The following is a 19492-nucleotide window of genomic DNA, read 5'->3' on the forward strand; positions in this document are numbered from 1 at the left end:
ATAGTTATGGAATTTTAGCCTTGGTGGTGACACATGACATACACTTGGTAAAGGCTCCGCTTGAGGGGGAGTTTAATAATTGTGATAGAAGTTTACACAGGAGCTAGCTAGGGATCGAAGATTGTTAGAATGATCTTTCGTGTGCTTGAATGCAGTACCAAGTAATAATATCAAAAGTGAGATTGATATAATGATTCTAGACATAAACCAATATGTTATATCCAATATTCATTCGAAAACTTTCTAGGACTTGATCTCCTAACTGGAAAGCATAATTGCTTGAAAACTTGCTAGCTGCGTTGTCCTTTCATCACTTCTGAAAATAATTTCAATAAGAAAATATACTAGCTATAGGAGAAAATCAAACAAATCTTGATAGTATGTATTCGTTTGAACACTGTCTAAGTACACAGTACCTGTGGAGAAGGGGGTACTTCAGATCCGGTCCATAGTTGAGAAGTAGACATATTGATCATATCTCCAGTGATTGGATAAACATTTATCGTATGAATTTGGAAGTATTTTACAAACATGGCAGGGAAAAGGGAGATTATGCCATGAAAGCCAGCCACAACGATCTGATACCTCAATATAACGATCTGCAGATACCTCATCATCGAGTTATAACTTGCCGAGATTATTACAATACCAGCAGTAAGGAAAAATGGGATCAAAAAACAAGCAGATAGGAGGTAAAATGCATGCATCTTCATTAATAATATTCCATCGCTAAGTAACCCGATGTAATTCATAGATAAATATGCATAAGCTAGCATTCCCAAGGTACACCCATTTTCTGCTATATATATCAAGAAAAAACAAGTACAGCTTAAATCGATAATGCGTAAAACCTTCGATGCCATCGTGCTATTGTTTGAAGAAATGCATTTGAGTGCAGAAGTTGTTGATTGGCACTGTCTTCCAAAGGTTCCCCGCAGATTTGAAGCTCTGCAAATTCAGACTTTAATTGATTTATCATGTGTTTGAAAAAAGGTAACAGTAGTACTCTTTATATTCTTGGAAAATACCTTTAATTAATTAGAATGATTCATGTTGCCGACGGTATAAAAGCTAGAGCGTACCGCAACTGCGCTATTAATGCCCCAAGTGAGAGATAAATTGGGAAAGTAGTTGCTATTCCCATTGGCGGAGCTTAGATCTTTCGAGATCACCAAGTTTGGCTGATGATAATCCAATCTCCCAGATGGCTTCAACTTTTTTCTGATCACTACGGATTCCTGATCAAGAATGCTTGCTCTTAGTCCTTGATCCGCTAGCTGAGAGTGTAGTTCTTCAATTTCGGCCGCCACCACCTTGGAGGGTCTTTCACTATCTTCACGCTGACTTTGTGGGCTCAAATATTGTTGTAGAATTTGAGGTCCTGTTGGACATTTTCTCGACTCGTGCAGCCTTTCAGTGCACATTTTTTCCCTTGTCCTTTCCCTTGCCCTCGCTCTTGCCTTCGCCCTCGACTCTTTGGCAAGAAGATGAATGGCTCCTTTACTCAGCGTTTTCGTCTTCTTGTCGTTCGAAACACTAGAACTTAGCAATGACTTGCTCTTCGAAACTCTCCCTTCTAGTTTCTCGCTATCGGTGACCGTGTTGATTCCGGAAAACACGTCATACTCGGAACTGCAGGGAGACAAACGCTTGGCATGCCCACTAAAGTTCTGCTTCATTTGTGCAACTTCTTTGATCGCTTTTCTAGACTTGGTCAGCAGCCAGTCTAGGGTTTGGCTAGCTTTGTCAAACCCTAGCATGTCCTGGAGATCAAAGAACTTGCGGGCAATCCCAATGGACAGTCTCACCCGTCGATCCCTCAAGCCCTGGGACGTGTAAATCTTGCTGTGCCGATCTTTCTTCACTGGTTTGTTGACAAGGAAATTGGAAAAACTAGGTGGGTACTCTCCAATATTGTTTTCCCTATTCATAGTTGGATGTTTTGAAACTGCAAAATTGACGTTTCCTGGAAATGGAGCATTGGTGGGTAAAAATGGACCGGAAAGCGGGTCGTGATGGTGTTGGTTCAGGAAAATGTCGCCAAGCTCGTGGTTAGCAAAAGGAGGAGGAAAATGGTGGTCTGAGGATGAGGGAAAGTGTGGAGGAGGATTGAGACTGCTGGTGGAAGAGAACATTTGTGGATTAGAATTGGAAAGTACAAAGCCCTAGCTTTTTTGCAATGAAAACTACTGGGTACCTCCACCCTTTATATCTTTTTCAATCCTTTTCAGATTCATAACCTATATGCAGGCCGCAGCAATTTAAATGGGTGGGCTTAGAGTGAATGAATAATAATAAAAAAACATGTACCAATGATAGCTAGGGAGATAACCAGTAACTGTTGTACATTTGTAGCCAACGTATTTCTTCATACTTGTCTTTACTTTTGGTTAACTAATACATTTTCATTTTTTCCTTTAGAGCAATCAGCAAAGCTTGGGGAAACAAGGAGTTGGAGAAGGAGTGAGAGAGAGAGAGAGAGAGAGAGAGAGCGACACACGCACACTGTTACGCTGAGTGGATAATAACTGTTCACAGGAAACAAAACATGTGGGGATTTGTGCCACTTTTTGTGGGAACAACGCAGTAGACCGAGGGCTCCTGATCGGGAATCCATCTAGCTTTTAAGCCCGTTAATTTTCAGAGAACCAGAGAAAAAAACTAGGGATAGGGTTTAGGTTTCCAAGAACCTGGAGAAAATGGGAAGGATATATAGGTGATCAACCGACTGCGGGTTGGGTTTTATACTTTTGTAAAAAATAAATTAAATTAATATTAATATTTCATGAGTTTCTCGAAGCTGGACCGTGAGCTTTATGTGGTGGTCGTACGCATACTTGTAGAAAGGAAGTGATAGGCTCCACGTTCTTCTGTCCAATACCAACTCAACAGAAAAGATAAAATTATTATAGATTATAGAATTAATTACTGGTGATCTTTGAGTAGTAGTACTGTCCCCATACATGTCGTTTTCAACGTAAAGAATCCCACTTATCTCCACTACCAATAATATTACTTTTTCCGATTCAGTCTGTAGCATTCATATATATTAATGGTAGTACTTGAATTTGTAACATTTGGGAAAATTAAGGTAATTAACTGATTAAGTACCTAATTATCCCTGTGCACTTGAAGTTAAAATAATAATTAATTGATAAATAAAAGTTTTTACTTAGTAAATATACACAAAAATGTATGGAAATAACATTATTCTATGTTGTTAAGTCATCGATCTGAAATAATAGAGTGTGTTTAGATATTGAAGTAAGTTGAGTTGATAAAATATTATTAGAATATTATTTATTATTATTATTATTATTATTGTTTTGAGATTTGAAAAAGTTAAATTGTTTATTATATTTTCTATTGGGATTTGAAAAAATTATAATGATGAGTCGTGTTTCTGAACGAAGCCTATAATCCTACTAGTGTTATACCTCCTTACCTGCGATATTTTATTATTAAAAAATAATAACTACTAACTAGACTTGTTTATAACTCTTTACGTACACATTTTATTTTCTTTTTTTATTAAATTTATATATGTTCCATACGAGAAATGATATATTTCTCTTATATATTAAAAGACATGAATGAATAATATTGCTTTTTGTTTGACACTTTCTGTTCCATTTATGCCCCTGTGTGCTTGGCTATCGTTACGGTTTTGTCCATCACTCTTGTATTTTACTTTTCGGTTTTGCCCTTCTTTGAGCAATTGTTGTTTGTTTGGTCCTTTTCGTGTAAGGACGGATCCACTTCTCTCATCTCTTCCGTTTATGTCCCTTCTAACTGACTGTTCTATTCATTTCTTTGTTGGTTTTCATTTCTTGTTCGTCTGTTGTGGATTTTGAGCAGCCGGTGTGTTGTGGGTATGTTGATTTCTTATCATTTTTCTCTTCTCTTTGGGTTGCTTGAAATGTGTTTTCCATTTTTTGCTTCTTGAAATTTCAGATCAATGTCTAGACCTCTCTGGATCCAAGGGATTAAGGGTGTAACCGGTCCGGTTCGGTCTGGTTTTAGACAAAATTTAGGACCGAACCGGTATGCACCAGTTTTTACATTTTTTAAAACCGATTATGTCCCGGTTACCCACCTAATTCGGTACCTCTGATTTTACCGATTTCCAGTCCGGTCCGATCCGATCCGGTTTTTCAATTTTTTTAAAATGTAAAAAACATATAATAAAATGTTACTAATAATTTAATATATATATTATGTTTAAAGCATATGATCAATTAAATTTTTTTCTTTAAAATTAAATTTTTATTTTATAAATTATAATAACATTATCTTATATATAATTATATTAATAACATATGATCAAACAAATTACAAATGTTCATATTTAAGATTAACATTTTATGTTATAATTTATAAATTATAATATGAAATTATTTCATATATGATATATAATTATATATAAAACTTATATATATAAATATTTTCTATAATATATAAAATTAATTTATATATATATTTTTTCCAACCGGTCCGGTTCGGTCCGGTCCGTTCCCGAAAACTACGGAACCGAAACCGGATCGGATCCGGCCGGTTTTCATAATATAGGAACCGGTCCAGGACAGGACTGGTTCAAAACCAGACCAACCGGTCCGGACTGGTTTCCTAGTTTAAATTTATACCCCTACGAGTGTGGCACCCCCAACCCCTATGTGTTATTTTTTGTGGAGTTCGTGACACCGGGATGATGACCACACGGATCACGCACCCCAACGACCAATGCTCAAAGTGTGTACAACATGCAATAAAGGTATAACATAATATTCGCAGCGGAGAAAATAAAAGGGTCTTTCTTTATTAAGTACCAGAATTGTACAAAAAATAGTAAAATAACTTTACAAGAATTTTACAGTCTTCCAACAGATAATTTAAAGAAAATAAATAACATAAGGGAAACAAATCCCAAAACACTAAACAACATATCAGCAACTTAAGCTTCTGGCGGAGTTGGTCATTCAGGTTCATACTCGGGCTCTGCGTCAAACTCTACGTCACCATAAAACGGAACCATAGGGTAAAACACCACAATGAGATTATGACATCTCAGTAAGTAATTAACCAAAACAACATCCAAGAGATTTAAAACACATTTATATAACCACGCGTCCTCATACGGACAGAATAACAACCCACATTCAATTTCTCAAAAATACCATTTTTATACTTACACCAAAAATTTCATTTTTGGTCCCAATCATATTTATTATGAAATTACGCATGCACTACGATCTCTCCTATGGACCGTTCGCACACCCTGGCTCTCTTCATCACATCACGGGTAACGTCCGTGCATGAGACTTCGTAACGAGCGATACCCAGTTCTGCACCCAGCGCGTACATGACCAAGCATCCTCTAACCTCGCCAGCCAAAAGGTCACGAAATCGATACGAGAGCATTACCGTCTCGTTCATTCCCATCGTCGCCCTGTGACAACTCAAGGAATGTCACGTCAGTCAGTTACGTTCCCGAGTGACCAGAGGAGCTCCACCGCGATAATACCCCATCTCGGCTTGGGGTCGTGATACACACGCACCCACATATTCAGTAACCAATGCAACAGACCACGTAACATCACAACACATTTTAATAAAAACCATAAATATACAGTTCAATCATTTAATAGGAATATACAATTCATTTATAAAATTAATCCTTTATTTACAATTTCACTATTTCACAATACACGTCATACCCCGTCCTCCAAACCCGCCCATGGCCCAATTCCAACAAATCATTACAAACAACAGTTATATCAGAAATAACAATTTACAAAATATAATTACAACAACTTTATTAATAAAACTGAAAAATTACATACACACGAAGATGGGTATTTCTGAAAAATCAAGCGAAAGAACGTTTGCTCAAGGTGGCGGCTCAACGGAACAGTGCCCAAAAATTGGGTTTTATCACACGGCAATAACAAACACCAACCGATCGATTTTTCCCTCAATTAGATCAAAACCAAGCACAACAAAATCTTAAGCTCTCGGATTTAACACTCAAAATTCACAAATTTCATAATCAAAAGCACTCGGCAAAGCCACACAACCACTCAGGTTCACCCAAAAATTCACAGACCAAACACTCCAATTACAAAGGGATGAAAAGTTTAAGAGGGACATAGATTGAGGAACTCGAAAACTCCCAAAAACTTGAGGAATTTGTGGCCTTAAATAGGCCAAGTGTGGCGGTTGGAGGGACCGCGTGTCACACGGGTGGAAGAAAAGAAAACGGCAGCTCAAGTCATGCGTGGCAGTGCCGGTTGACAGAAGACGAATGATGGACACGGAGAAACCATGGAAGCTCGAGGTGGAAGGTGGTGGTGGCCGTGTGAAGCCAAGGCTTGAGAGCAAGGCTTCGGAGCCTCCATCGAACGACATGGAGAGGAAGAGGCAAGATGGAGGTGGCGACAAACGGCTGAAATGCGTGACTATGGTTCGGTTGGCGTCGGCAGCTGCTGCGTGGAGGAAGAGGAACCCGCTGGAAGAAAGAAGAAGAATAAAGAACAAGAAGCAATGCGGCGCTAAGGAGAAAAGAATAAAACCCTAATTTTCCTTGATCCAAAACGACGCCGTATTGATAAGTGGGGGGCTGGGTTCTCACAGGCCGCACGGGCTAGGCTTCAATCACAAGGCTGGGTTCGGGCTCATAACGGGTTGGATCCACACAAGGGCTGGGCTTACTCTTTGCACGGGCTGGGTTTAATTAAAACACACACAACCCAAACAAAACACACACACAGCCCAAGAATAAAAACAATAAAATTCACAAGCCCAAACTAAAATAACACAATAACATAATTAGAATAATACACTAAATTTAAAAATATAAGGAAAAATATACCAAAATAAATTAAATTAAAATAACACAACGAGAGATGATTTCGAGTTTTTTTACTGTCGTTGTTTCTGGGTTCAAAGGCTTGTGGATTTATTTTTATTTTCTTATTTGTGCTTGTTGGGTTTTCCTTCTCCTTTTTTTGGTTGGATATGGATCTTGTCATGCGATTTCTATTCGTCGGTATGGAGCATATTTTTTTGGGTTTCTCGATTCCTTGTTTGGATTGAAAAATCACCTCAACTCATCTCATCTTATCATTACAATTTTTTTAAATTTTTACATAAAATATAATAAACAATTCAATTTTTTCAAATCTCAAAACTATTATAATATTAAAAAATATTCTAATAATATTTTATTATACTATTAATAAACCATATCAACTCATCTTTAAATCTAAACAGAAAATTTCTCGTTTATTATTCTGGTTCTGCTTTAGTTTTTTCTATAAATCTTCTTTCTGGTTTTTGTTAGCAATTGCTATGCCATAACTCTAGCCTTTTTTTAGATGGATCCGTCCAAAATACCTTGTCATAGATATCTCTAGGATTTTAAATGAACATTATTAATTTTATTTTCCGAACCATGAGAAACTTCATATTATTTTCTATTTTTAGGTTCTATTTGTTTGATGCATGTGTTTGATCCAATCCATTTGTTTGATGCAGTCGGTATTCATAATTCTTTATAAGCATGCATCAAAGCTTATCTACTGTGTTTTTTTGCTATGAAGAATCTTATCTAAGCAGTAAGGAGAAATCATAGATAATTATAAGCTATTGATATCACGAAAGTCACTCATTTTTATGTATTGGGTGGTGAGACTCATAACACCACCTAACAAACATGCTTTATTTTCAAAGCTTGCTTCAACTTATGGTTTGTTTAAACTTATTACTATTTGGCTTAATAGATTTTAATTGAAATTACATTATTATCCTTCTTTAGCTTATTATTGTAATTTATTTTAATTATATAGAGCACATTTATATATTTCAGGAACTTGTTTTTCTCTCAACAGGGCACGTTAGTGTGTGTATATATATATATATGTCCGATTATCCAAAAATCTCATTAATTGCATATGCTATATTTGTCATGCAGGCATCGTATGCGCGCAGTAGTACTTCAGGCCGTGTGGATGATGATATGTTTTATCGTTTTTTCATGGGCGATCGTCTGATCATTATCATGATCTTATTCATTTACATCTTCCGTCTTTCGCTTTCTAGATCTCCCTCTCCGAAAATGGGGGTAACTAAGTACAGTGACGAGCTGATGACAAAAAAGGAACTGTTACTTTGGATGGTGTTAACGAAGGATTCGAGACCCCCAACGTACCATCATCAAAGCTAGCCCTGATGATCAGTACGTACTACTACGTGAGTCTGGGTGGGTGTGTGCATGAGTCCAGTCCGTGAAGCGCATCCATATTTAGGGTTGTACACTTCTTTACTGTTTCTCGTCTGAAGCAGTCAGAGATATTGGAGCTCAAGTGTGACCAAGTTTCATGTTTTTCTATCTCGTCCACCAATATCAGTTCTTCTTTGCTGCACTAATTGGTCAAAGATAAGGACGTCCACGCAGGTGTTGCGATTGGACTACTGCTTCAAAGTTTCAAAACGAATGAGTACAATGTTATTTATTGTATTTTTTTTAATTATTATCTTTTTATTTTATCATAGGTTAAAAGATTTAAAGCATTATTTATTATTCCATTTACATCCAATATGACATCAAGAATGTAATAAAAATATAATAAATAATTTTTTTGAGAGATCAGATGCATAGCCGGATAATATAAGAAAATTATTTATTTATATTCAGTTATTTTTTATAAAAATAATTATTTTTTGTTAAAATGGATCTATTTTTATTATAAATAGTCATTCTCATCGTAAATAATTTATCACAAATATTAATTTTTTAGAGTTTAAAAATTTGCAGATAATCTATGTTAAATTATGAAAAATAATTTTTATATTTGTAAGGTGGGTAACACGGCACACTCTCTATAAAAAAAAATAAAACGAAAGTGAATTTACTTTCTTTTATAATAGACTGTTTCTTTTAAGAGAAATATTACAATAAACTTATTTTTTATATTTTATACTGTTAAATTATTCGATCCTACCAAGTAAATATAATTGTTTCAATGATATGTCCGCAATTATTTTTCATTTTTGGTTTTTAATTTTTCAACTAGCTAGGTCGTACGTACATGTGGGCCAGGTGGTCATTCCTGTCTGTGATGGCCGGAAGAGGGGGCCGCATCTAGACATGGGAGACTTTTAAGCTAAGGCAGGCATCTTCGTTCACTCCCCTAGTGATAGAATAAGTAATTAGGGCATAAAAAGTTTAGTCAAATCAAGAGCAGCGATAAATGCTAAAGCTAAACTAAATGAAAACAAACTCTCCTAAACTTGTTAGATCCATATCAATAGATTCTTTATCTTACTTTTTAAAATATATTATTAAAATATATTTTTTTATTTTATATATTAATTTTTATAATATATTATTTATCAACTTATTTTTTTTTTCTATATTGTTTAAATATTTTTTTATTCTTTTTAAATATTTTATTTCTACCAAATAAATTTACAATATTAATATATTTTTCTATATTTACAATTTATTTTTATATACAATATAAAATAATTCAGTCCTATACACGTAAAACAAAAATATATAAACCAATAAAAATTAAAAATAAAATCAAATATGAAAAAATTGGTTTAAAAATAATTCTAAAATATTTTTTAGAAGAAAATGAAATAAATGTGTTTTAAATGATGAATAATAAAAATAATTTATTTACATGATAAAAATTAAAATAAATAAAAATAAGAGAGTAAATGAAATATCAACAATAAAAAAAAATTTTGTACGATGAACAATATCTATTATATGTAGTGGGGTACTTTAGCTAATTATATTTTACAATTCATTTTACATAATCCGATAAATTTCTTTTTAAAATAATTCTTTAAATTATTTACATTTTTCGTTTAATACAAAAGTTATTTGGAGTGCTCTAATTAGATCGACTAGCATGTAGCGTCGTTCATGTTTTACATCCCAGGGCGGCCCTACATGTTAATTAGGGAGTTTACGCGTGCAATTAAGACGAGGCTTTTAATAACCTTGGTTCAAGACGTAAAACATCTTGTGTTTGGGCGATGTTCTTTCATGTATTATAATCTCTTAATTGTGTGCAAATAATCTTTAAGAGTCATGAATCGGGTAGGGGATTGATTTTGTTTTTTTTTAATTACCGATATATAGTTGCAAGAAACTACTTATCGAAAACATGTGCACTCCTAGATTAGTTGAGACGTTTCTAGAGACCTATGCCAATAAAAAAAATGAGGCTTTTAATTTAAACTAAGAATAATATTTTTAATACAAATAGTTCAATTTTATTTTTGTAGTACACCCTTTTCAAAAGATGCAAAGGACAAGAAAATTATCAGTAAGTTGTATATATATAGAGTTCCTTTTTTTTTATATATATAAAGAAAATTTGAATAATGAGTTGAGGTGAGATGAAACTTGAAAGTTGAATAAAATAGAGTAGTGCTATATAGCATGTACTGTAGTGGTGCACATAATATATACACTACAATCTACTAACTTCTTCTCTCCATAAGGATGGTTGGGATGATACCACATAGGGTGTGCACAGTGACTGTTCTCAAACAGTGACTTCTTTCAAGATTATTTCTTTTTCATGAGCACCTTTTGTACCATTGTAATTTTTAAGGAAAGCTTTTTTGCTCTCTATCATTCTCTACCCTTTTTTTTTAACTTTTCACATTTTGAGTAGATTTATCTTGGGTAAAATTCTTACCCTCTTAATTTCATCTTAGCGTATTTGGCAAATCTATTTGGATTCAGAGATGAATTAAGATGGTTTTAGATGAGTTGAATAAAATATTATTAAAATATTATTTTTAATATTATTATTATTTTAAAATTTAAAAAAATTGAATTGTTTATTATATTTTGTGTAAGAATTTGAGAAAATTATAATAATGAGATAAAATGAATTGAAATGAGTTGAGGTGAATTTTGAATTCAAAAGGATTTATTTTGGATAAAAGTAAGCTTTTCCATTTTTTATGCTAGTTTACCTTTTTTTTTTTTTTTTTTCCTTCCCAATTCTCATTTTTTTTTTCTTAACCCAATTCAAGTCATGGGGACTATCTCTGGTCCTCGTACGGGGGCTTTGGACCGCAACCTGCGTTACTTACCCTTTTAAGCCTTCCCCATTCACATCTTTCTAATAAATCTAGCCATCGGTATGCTTAAGAAACTCTGATCTACAGAAGATCATGAATTTTAAAAAATTAAAAAAATAAGTTTTATAAGTAAAAGTGTAATACATATAGCACTACTCATTTGAAATTAGAGACCCCTCACACTTTTTGTTAGATTCACATATATATATATGTTGGCACCTTTTATCTGTCCCCAATGGTTCTTTGAATTCTTGCTAGTTATTGTCATTTGTTATATGTTGTTTGATGTTTTGTGCCCATAAAATGAGCAGATATATACTCATTGACAAAAAGGAAAGACAAACATAAAAGAATAAGTAAGTGGAAAGATGATAAGTCCATTAACGATGATGTTAGGTCAAATGGGACTATCATACATTGCTTTCAGCATGTCAATTTTCTAAAGTTGCATTTCGTTATCTGAAAAGTGTCTCCCATTAAGAAAAACATAGTCAAACTCATTCCACTTCCAACATCGTGCTAATAATAGTACGTACCATATATATGTAGGGAAAAAAAAAAAAAAAAAAAGATTCTTTCTTTCGAGGTTATAGCAGTATAAAAACAATGTACACTTCTCCCAACTTGTTTGCTAGAATTTATTTTATGAGTGAGTTCAACATGTAAAATGTTTAATTAAATAGAATAGAATGTAGAGTCATAGTTCGAACTCAGGATCTATAAAAATCGTTATAAATAATCTAGGGTTGTCGTTAAAATTCTGATTTTTTTTTTTTCATTTTTGTTTCAGTTATTGGCAACAAGAATATATGAATTACTAATTAATTGGTTATCACTAATATAAAGCTAACATAGTGACTTTCATTAGGAATTGGAAGGAATAAATCTTAATGGTTGTATTGATCTCCACCAGCATATCTATGGAATTATCTCAATAGATTTGATTTTCGTAAATATCTCTTTGGACGGTCCAAAAGGTTAGAAACTGGACCCACTTTCGTAGCATATAGCTTAATTGGTTTCCACGCACATAACCTCGAGTTCTAGTTAATTATGAAAATATAATCGATAAAAAAAATGATTTATACAAGTCATAAAATAGAAAAACTCCACACAAGTTCTTATAAAAAAGTACTGAATCCTACCTTAAAAAAGTGAAAAAAAAAAAATATTCAATCTTTGTTAGTGTGATTCATTTGTTTTACAAATGACTTGTACGAAATTTATCTATTTGAGACTCGTAATTAGCATTACTCATGTTAATTCAATGTGAATTCAAAATGTATTATACTCATGTTAATTCAATGTGAATTCAAAATGTATTAAGTATTTGGATCAAAACTCCATCCAATTGTATGATGGATCGAAGTCTCCTCTCTATGGTTTCATGAGTTGAAATATTAGTTAATTTGTTATATGCATGCATCCGGCCCTTGAATCACGCTGAATATTGATTATAATCAATTAATTTCTAGTGATTAATTTGATTGTACGTCAAGCATTTTGGCATGCATTAAATAATAATTACAACGATTAATCGATCATCGATTTGCCTACTAAAAAAAAAACATTGATTTGAATAATAATTTGAAAAGGTTAAATATGAGTAGTAGATGGGGGCCGGATCGAGTTTGTAATCTGATCGAGAATCTTTTGTACTGACCATTTAATTTTTGAAATGCAATTTGATTTGTCAATATAATAATTGTTTTGTAAAGGAACCAGACATAAAGGAAAGTGACAATGCCGAAATGTTGGTATCATTATTAAAGGACTTGACATTTTCCCCCCCGTTTTTTGGGCTTTTTGGAATTCATATTTTTTTTTTTTATGAAAGCCATGCTGCCCCAAGAGAGAGAGAGAGAGAGAGATGTTCAGAGCTTAGTAAGTAGTAGAGTAGCAGACACATGCATATATGCAAGGTCAGGCCATCCCTCAAAAACATACGTTGATCATCATGATTCATGAACTGATCAGCATTTTGATTGCTGTTTGGGGGCCCTGTTGTTTATTATACTTGCACCAAATCGTAGGTTAGGACAAAAAAAATGGGGCTTTCTATATGTGATGAAACCCAAAAGGCCTAAGATTTCCTGGGCCTCAAGTAATATGCCAAGAAAAACACGTATCGATTTCATTGGGCTTATTCCCGACAAGACATTCTTATTTTCTTTTCCCCTTTATGGAATCAGAACAACATTTAAAAAGCATCTATAGTTAGAGCATTCTTATATAAATTCTACTCATTATTTTCACATATTACATATTATATATAATTTTATTTTATTTTTTCTCTTATCAAATATGTGATGTATTGATGATAAGTATAATAATTCAATTAATTTAGAAAGAATAAAACAAAAATATTTTTAAAAATTAAAAAAAATAAATTAAGGCTGGTATGTGATGTGCCAGGATGATCATAGCAAGCAAAACACCTCTTATATATACACACACATATAAGCATAGCTACAACATTCTTGGAATTGAAAACATTTGCCTCTAAAACTCCAAAATCCAAATCCATAGCTTTTTTTTAAAATGATGAGAAAGTGGCTGGTTTTACTGTCAATTTATTTATAAATTATTAAATATTATATGGTTTATTTGATATATCTATCTAAATTTCTAATGCAATCCTAAATTGATATGGCGTATTTAGGTCCAGATTCTATATTGATTGTATTGAAGTACTAGCTTAAGAAGATGAATATGTATAAATATGAAAGGAAAAACTTAATATATTCCTTTTACTAAGGTCAATACTAGTTATTTTCTATCAAATCATATATTTATGCACATTTTTGCTTTATTAGTAAATATTTGATATCAAGTTTTGAAAGTGATTCTTATGTCAATTTTGGCCAATTTTTTTTTTGTAGTTTTTTATTTATGTATTTATTTCTCATACAATAATTTAGATCTTTCCATAATTTTAAATTTTACTATTAATCAATATTATCTAGAGTTATTTTTTCTGTGTTTTGGGTGAATCTCTTATCTTCTCTGTGTTGATCATCTGTTGGAACTAGCCGTCATAATTAATCTCTATTTTATTCGGCGACATTTGGTATCCCAACTTTTGCATCTTTCTTCAGGTGATATCTCATCTGTTTCTATGGCTGGTGGTCATGGTTGTCATGGGCAGGTTCCGAGTGAGGAAGTCCAGCACCATGATTGTAGCGTTTAGGATGTTATGATTGAGGATTTGCAGAGACAGGTTGTAGAGTTAACCCGATATTTAACAACGCAGGATATCAATGATCGTGAAATATAATATCACGGTTTCGATTCTAGTTTTGACAACCTGTATCGCAAGTGTGTTCTATTTTGAGAGTATCGTGGCAGGAAGGAGCATCATGGAGACCTCAGTTTCAGAGTTTATTTACCAGGATTTTTCTGGTGCTCTTCAGGCTAAAGGTTTCGTTGAATTATTGCATGAGGTTGATTGGGTTTACTACTCTGAGAAATAAGAGTTTGAGGATGAACATTATTCTATTGGGTGAAACTCTCTATACCAATTTAGGATACCTGTCCTGATGAAGATAACCTAGTGGTGGATGAGGTAACTATATTTATTGAAAACATAAAAAATTTGGAAAAAGGAAATGGTGGTGAAGTTTGAAAATCATGAAACAACTTTTGAGACAATTAACTATGTTGATTTTCTTGGAGTTGATGATTTTTTTTCAAATTCTCCTATGCAAAATATATATATATATATTTTTTTTTGTTTGGAGTTGAGATATGGAAAAGAAACTTAATTTTAGAGTATAAGATGTTTAATATTATTTTATTTTGAGGCAATCAAACCAACTTTAGTTTTTCTATGATCATCGGGATGATACAATAAAAAGAAAGAAAGATCGGTCTAATTGGATATCCAAAAGATCGAGGCAATAAAGTTTAGAATTCGAGGGCAAATTCTCTTCAACCCGATGAGAATGGTGCAAACCCAAATTGATATGGGGTATCAGTTATTTCCCTCCAAATCACTTCAGAATAATATCAGTTATTTTTCTGCAAATCATATATATTTACGGTATTAATTATTTTCCTCCAAATCATATATTTATCATTGTACTTGCATTGTTAGTAAATGTTTGGAAGTGCTTTTGATTTTGATTTTGACCAAATTTTTGGTAGGATTCTTGTTTATTTATGTATTTATTTTTCATATAATAATTTAGATTTTTCAATCTTCATAATTTTGAATTTTGCAGCTATTTAAGTCCAATTTGTGGGCTTCATAAAATAATTTTGAATTGTTCTATTAATCAATAATTTTCAGAGTTATTTTTTCTGTGTTTTGGATGATTCTCTTGTTTTTTTCATCTTGATTATATATTGAAACTAGACGCTAGAGTTTTACTATTATGTTGATGTTCTTGGAGTTGATGATTTTTTTTTTCACTCACCTTGAGTTGAAACAAGAAGTTGTGGAGATGCTGATCCGAGACTCATAGCCTTATAGCGTATTAAATTATTGTTTATATACAAAATAAATGTATAAATCTGGAGGAGCTTCGGCTCATCTCTCATTCCTCTCATCTATAGGTTTCTTCTTTTCTTTTTCATTTTTTGGTATTTTGTAAGGGCTAAGTATGGAGGAAGGCCGATATGCTGCTCTCCGGCATCCGGCGACCATCACGCGCCCTACCACAGGCTTTCCAAGACGTCAATTTTTCATATGGGCAAAGAGTTTCGCCGAATGGAACAGCGCGTGTGCCACACGAGCAGCCCAAAGAGAGCATGCGTACTCCACGCGCCATCGCTTAGGGTGCCCTTCTGCCGCCACGCGCATCATTTCTAGATCCGAAACCATTGGCTACTCTAGACTTGACTGTGGCTTGTGGCTCTCAAGTGCCATCACAATTGCTGTTTGTGTTGTCTTTTTCCTCCAATGTTGAAAATGCGATTCTATATCTTTACAAGATATAATCCGTTATTTTTTCATATTTTTTAATTTCTATAATGTCTTTTATTTTTTTTTAAAAAAAACACAGTCTCTCAGACGTTCGTCCGTAGAGTGTGTCCTCAACTCCGTCTTAAACGGAGTGTAGAGTTTGGTTTACTCTACTCCGTCTTAGACGGAGTATGGGGTTTGATTAATTCTGTCTTGGGCAGAGTTGTGTTGTCTCTCAGATTTTAGATCTGTTGAGGTTTGCAGCATTGGATTAGATCATGTCAATCACAAGTGTGTATTGGGGAGCTATTAATGTTGTAGTTGGCTAGTAATATATGTTTAAGATCCAGTTTGTAATATCCGTTATTAATGAATGTAATATGTTTTTTCTCAAAAATATATATAAAGAAAAATGCTGCTTTGTCTACTCAATTTATCTTCTCATTTTGACACTTTATGAATTTTAATTTTCTTTTAATTTATTTTTAATTAATATATAAAGAAGTGACTATTAGTATATTGATTTTTTTTATATATATTTTTTAAAAATATCTTAAAATGATAAAAATAAAATATGAATACAAAAAAAGGACATTTTAAATGAGCGGGCCGGTAGAGTAGCACCGCTCATGTATAAAACCAATCAGCCAATTGAAATGTATAATTTATATATAAATAAATATGACTAAAAGAACAGCATATATGTACTTTGAAAACAGTCTGATTGGAAAACACGACAAGGTGGCCAAACTTTCTGATTGGAAAACAATCTGACGGGTCAGATGAGTGGGGGAGGGCATTGCAGTCATTTTGACTGGTGCACGTAGCAAGATTTAAAGCTGCCATTTTGACCAAAAAAAGCTTTGTGGGGGTCTCTCACCGCTACGTGCTCTTTTATTATTGGACAAAACGGACAATATATATGAGAGGGTGTTGCAGTCATGTGCTTTCTTTCACACTTTTACCTTACTCCTTTGGGACCAATGGCAAACTGTACGAATGACATTCGGATTCTGACTAATTTACGTGAAAATGGTATCCTGAATTCAGTGAGGCCCTCTTTCGAAGAAGTAATTAAAGAGTTTGGAAAGTTTTAAAAAATTGAATAAGGAGATCAAATCTATTATCTATCCAATTGGAATAATCATATGCGGCGATTTAAGTACGCAAATTTCAAACGTTGGGAAAACCCATTTTCTTGTAGTGCAAATAAATGTTGACAAACTATACAAGATATGAAGAGAAAATCAACCTGGAAAATAGGAAAAAAAAAATAGAGAGAGAACGAGATATTTTTTAAAAAATATAATACAGTATCTTAAATTTTATTAATAAACTCTCAATTATGATGAAAGAATACCTTAACTGTCTTGAAAAACAAAGATAAATTTGATATTAGTTGTCTCGTTGGAATATGTACTAGTTTATCATGTATTAGAGGATGTGGCAAATAATCGAGCGGCAAAAAAAATTTGGTGAGAAGAAACCAAAGTTTTGAATACTTGTACCAAATGTTGTACTAGTCAAAGCACTGAAATAAAATATTTTGATACTGGTACCGTTTCAGAATAGTCGATATATGAATAAATTATATATAAATTATAAATAATCTAATCTGAATTGAGTATCAAAAAATGACCTTCTAGTTTGAAAAAAAATTTAAAAAAAATAAATAAAAGTTGAAATACAGGTCAGTACAGGTCGAAATATAGGTCGGTACGACTGATATTTGGGCTGATACGAAATATATATAATACTTATACCGGACCAGTGGCCGGTATGGCATATACTGGCCGGTACAATATGGCATTTAAAACAGTGGAAGAAACTATGATTGCTCCCTACAATTTTTTTATTTTTTAAAGTGTCATTTAGATAGCAAGATAAGATTAGATAGTTTTAAATAAAATATTATTAAAATATTAATTTTTAATAATAATATTATTATTTTAAAATTATTTATTATATTTTGTATAAAAATTTTAAAAAATTATAATAAAAAAATAAGATGAGATAAAATATTTTATCTCTTAAAAAAAAAATTTTTGTAAAAGAAAAGATATTTTCAGGGGAATTAAAGCAGTCCAATCAGCTCCATACGACCTTGTGAACCCTAAGTACTTTTAAAAATGAAATTCATGGCTTTGAGTTGACAAGGCCACAACAAACACAGCCAACACAAGTGTTTTGTCAGAAACACGCAAAAGTTCCAGGAATATCTTCTTTCTTTTTTTTTTCTTCTCTCTTTTTTTCTCGACTACATATGAGTGGTTACAAAGGGATAGACTTTTAAGTGATTCTGTAGCCATTTGACATGATATCATTCTATATATCCATCTTTCTTTAATTTATGTACATATGATTTCTTATTCATATTTAGCATTGAGATTTCCATGGCAATGAGGAATATATGTGTGTGTGTGTTTGATCTGCTACCAAAATGAATGTCTCTCGAACCATCAAATTACGATTCAGCGGCCGGTTTGAAGCCAACATGAGTAGAATTCTTTACTACGTGAGATCATTCCAGTACTTGTGGCCCTAGCTCTATATATATGAGTTGTGCGTGATGTTTGGAGTTGAACCTAATTGATGCATGGTGGAGCCCCACAATGAAGAACTGGCACTGTTATGAGAATAAGGAATTTTACTTGGAATTGAACCGGCAAATTAAAAACAGTAATGTTTTTCTTCTACCAAATTTGATGCATATATGTTACATTTCATTTGCAGACAAACTGAGTATTTTTAGATACAAACATTAACCAGTATTGTTGCCATGAATATTATACTAGTATAACTGGGAAACTCTTCATGATGTATGTAAATGTCAATATCAAGCATGGTCATCACGATCATGAAAAACAAATTGTGATCTCTCTGCTATTTACAGCTTCAAATGACACAAAGCAAACACCAAAAACAGAGATACTGCGAAAAAAGAGAGAGGTTGGCTGCAGTGGCGGCAATGATGTTCGCTTTGCATCAGACTTGTGGCATCACTGGAAAAAAATAGGCTAGGTCGACACAAATATATAGTCTTCAACATAGTGCTGCTTTCAGTTTCAGTCATGCCAACAAAGAAGCATAACTACACATCTCCTGATTATGTATAGCCTTCCTTTCTGCTCTTTAAGATACCCTCCAAGCTTTCTGCAAAATACTTTTCTCTTAGAGTCTCTCATTGTTTCACTGCTTATCTTCCTGCTCATTGTTGAGAGAGAGAGAGAGAGAGAGAGAGAGAGAAGAGTTTTGTAGTAATGTTGGGGAGGGGCAATGAAGGGCCTTGCAGTAGTGTTTGTGATAGAGCTGGGAAGTGTTTGGGTATAAATAGAGGGTGTGGTCCAAGGCTTCGAAGAAAATGCACCAAAATCAACTCCCAATTGTTGGATTCCACGCCTCTCCTTCTGTGCCACCTCATCCTCTGTACCAACATTTATGTGGGCATTAACCAGCAACAAATGTGGTCAAATATTA

The 19492-nt window shown here is 33.3% G+C and overlaps 2 protein-coding genes across 2 annotated transcripts; both read right to left on the reverse strand.

Annotated features, from left to right (window-relative positions):
* Positions 1 to 558: 558 nt before the first annotated feature.
* On the reverse strand, positions 559 to 2691 carry LOC121249024 (transcription factor CYCLOIDEA-like). The gene is made up of 2 exons (XM_041147665.1): positions 1029 to 2691; positions 559 to 948 (listed from the first exon to the last, which is right to left on the reverse strand). The coding sequence occupies exon 1, from the start codon at positions 2133 to 2135 to the stop codon at positions 1035 to 1037; it is 1101 nt and encodes a 366-aa protein (XP_041003599.1). The 5' UTR covers positions 2136 to 2691; the 3' UTR covers positions 559 to 948; positions 1029 to 1034.
* Positions 2692 to 18666: 15975 nt separating this feature from the next.
* LOC121249036 lies at positions 18667 to 19301 on the reverse strand. The gene has a single exon (XM_041147677.1). The coding sequence runs from the start codon at positions 19225 to 19227 to the stop codon at positions 19081 to 19083; it is 147 nt and encodes a 48-aa protein (XP_041003611.1). The 5' UTR covers positions 19228 to 19301; the 3' UTR covers positions 18667 to 19080.
* Between the last annotated feature and the right edge of the window lie 191 nt (positions 19302 to 19492).

Source organism: Juglans microcarpa x Juglans regia, chromosome 2D (assembly GCF_004785595.1).
Source record: "Juglans microcarpa x Juglans regia isolate MS1-56 chromosome 2D, Jm3101_v1.0, whole genome shotgun sequence".
Classification (NCBI taxonomy): domain Eukaryota; kingdom Viridiplantae; phylum Streptophyta; class Magnoliopsida; order Fagales; family Juglandaceae; genus Juglans; species Juglans microcarpa x Juglans regia.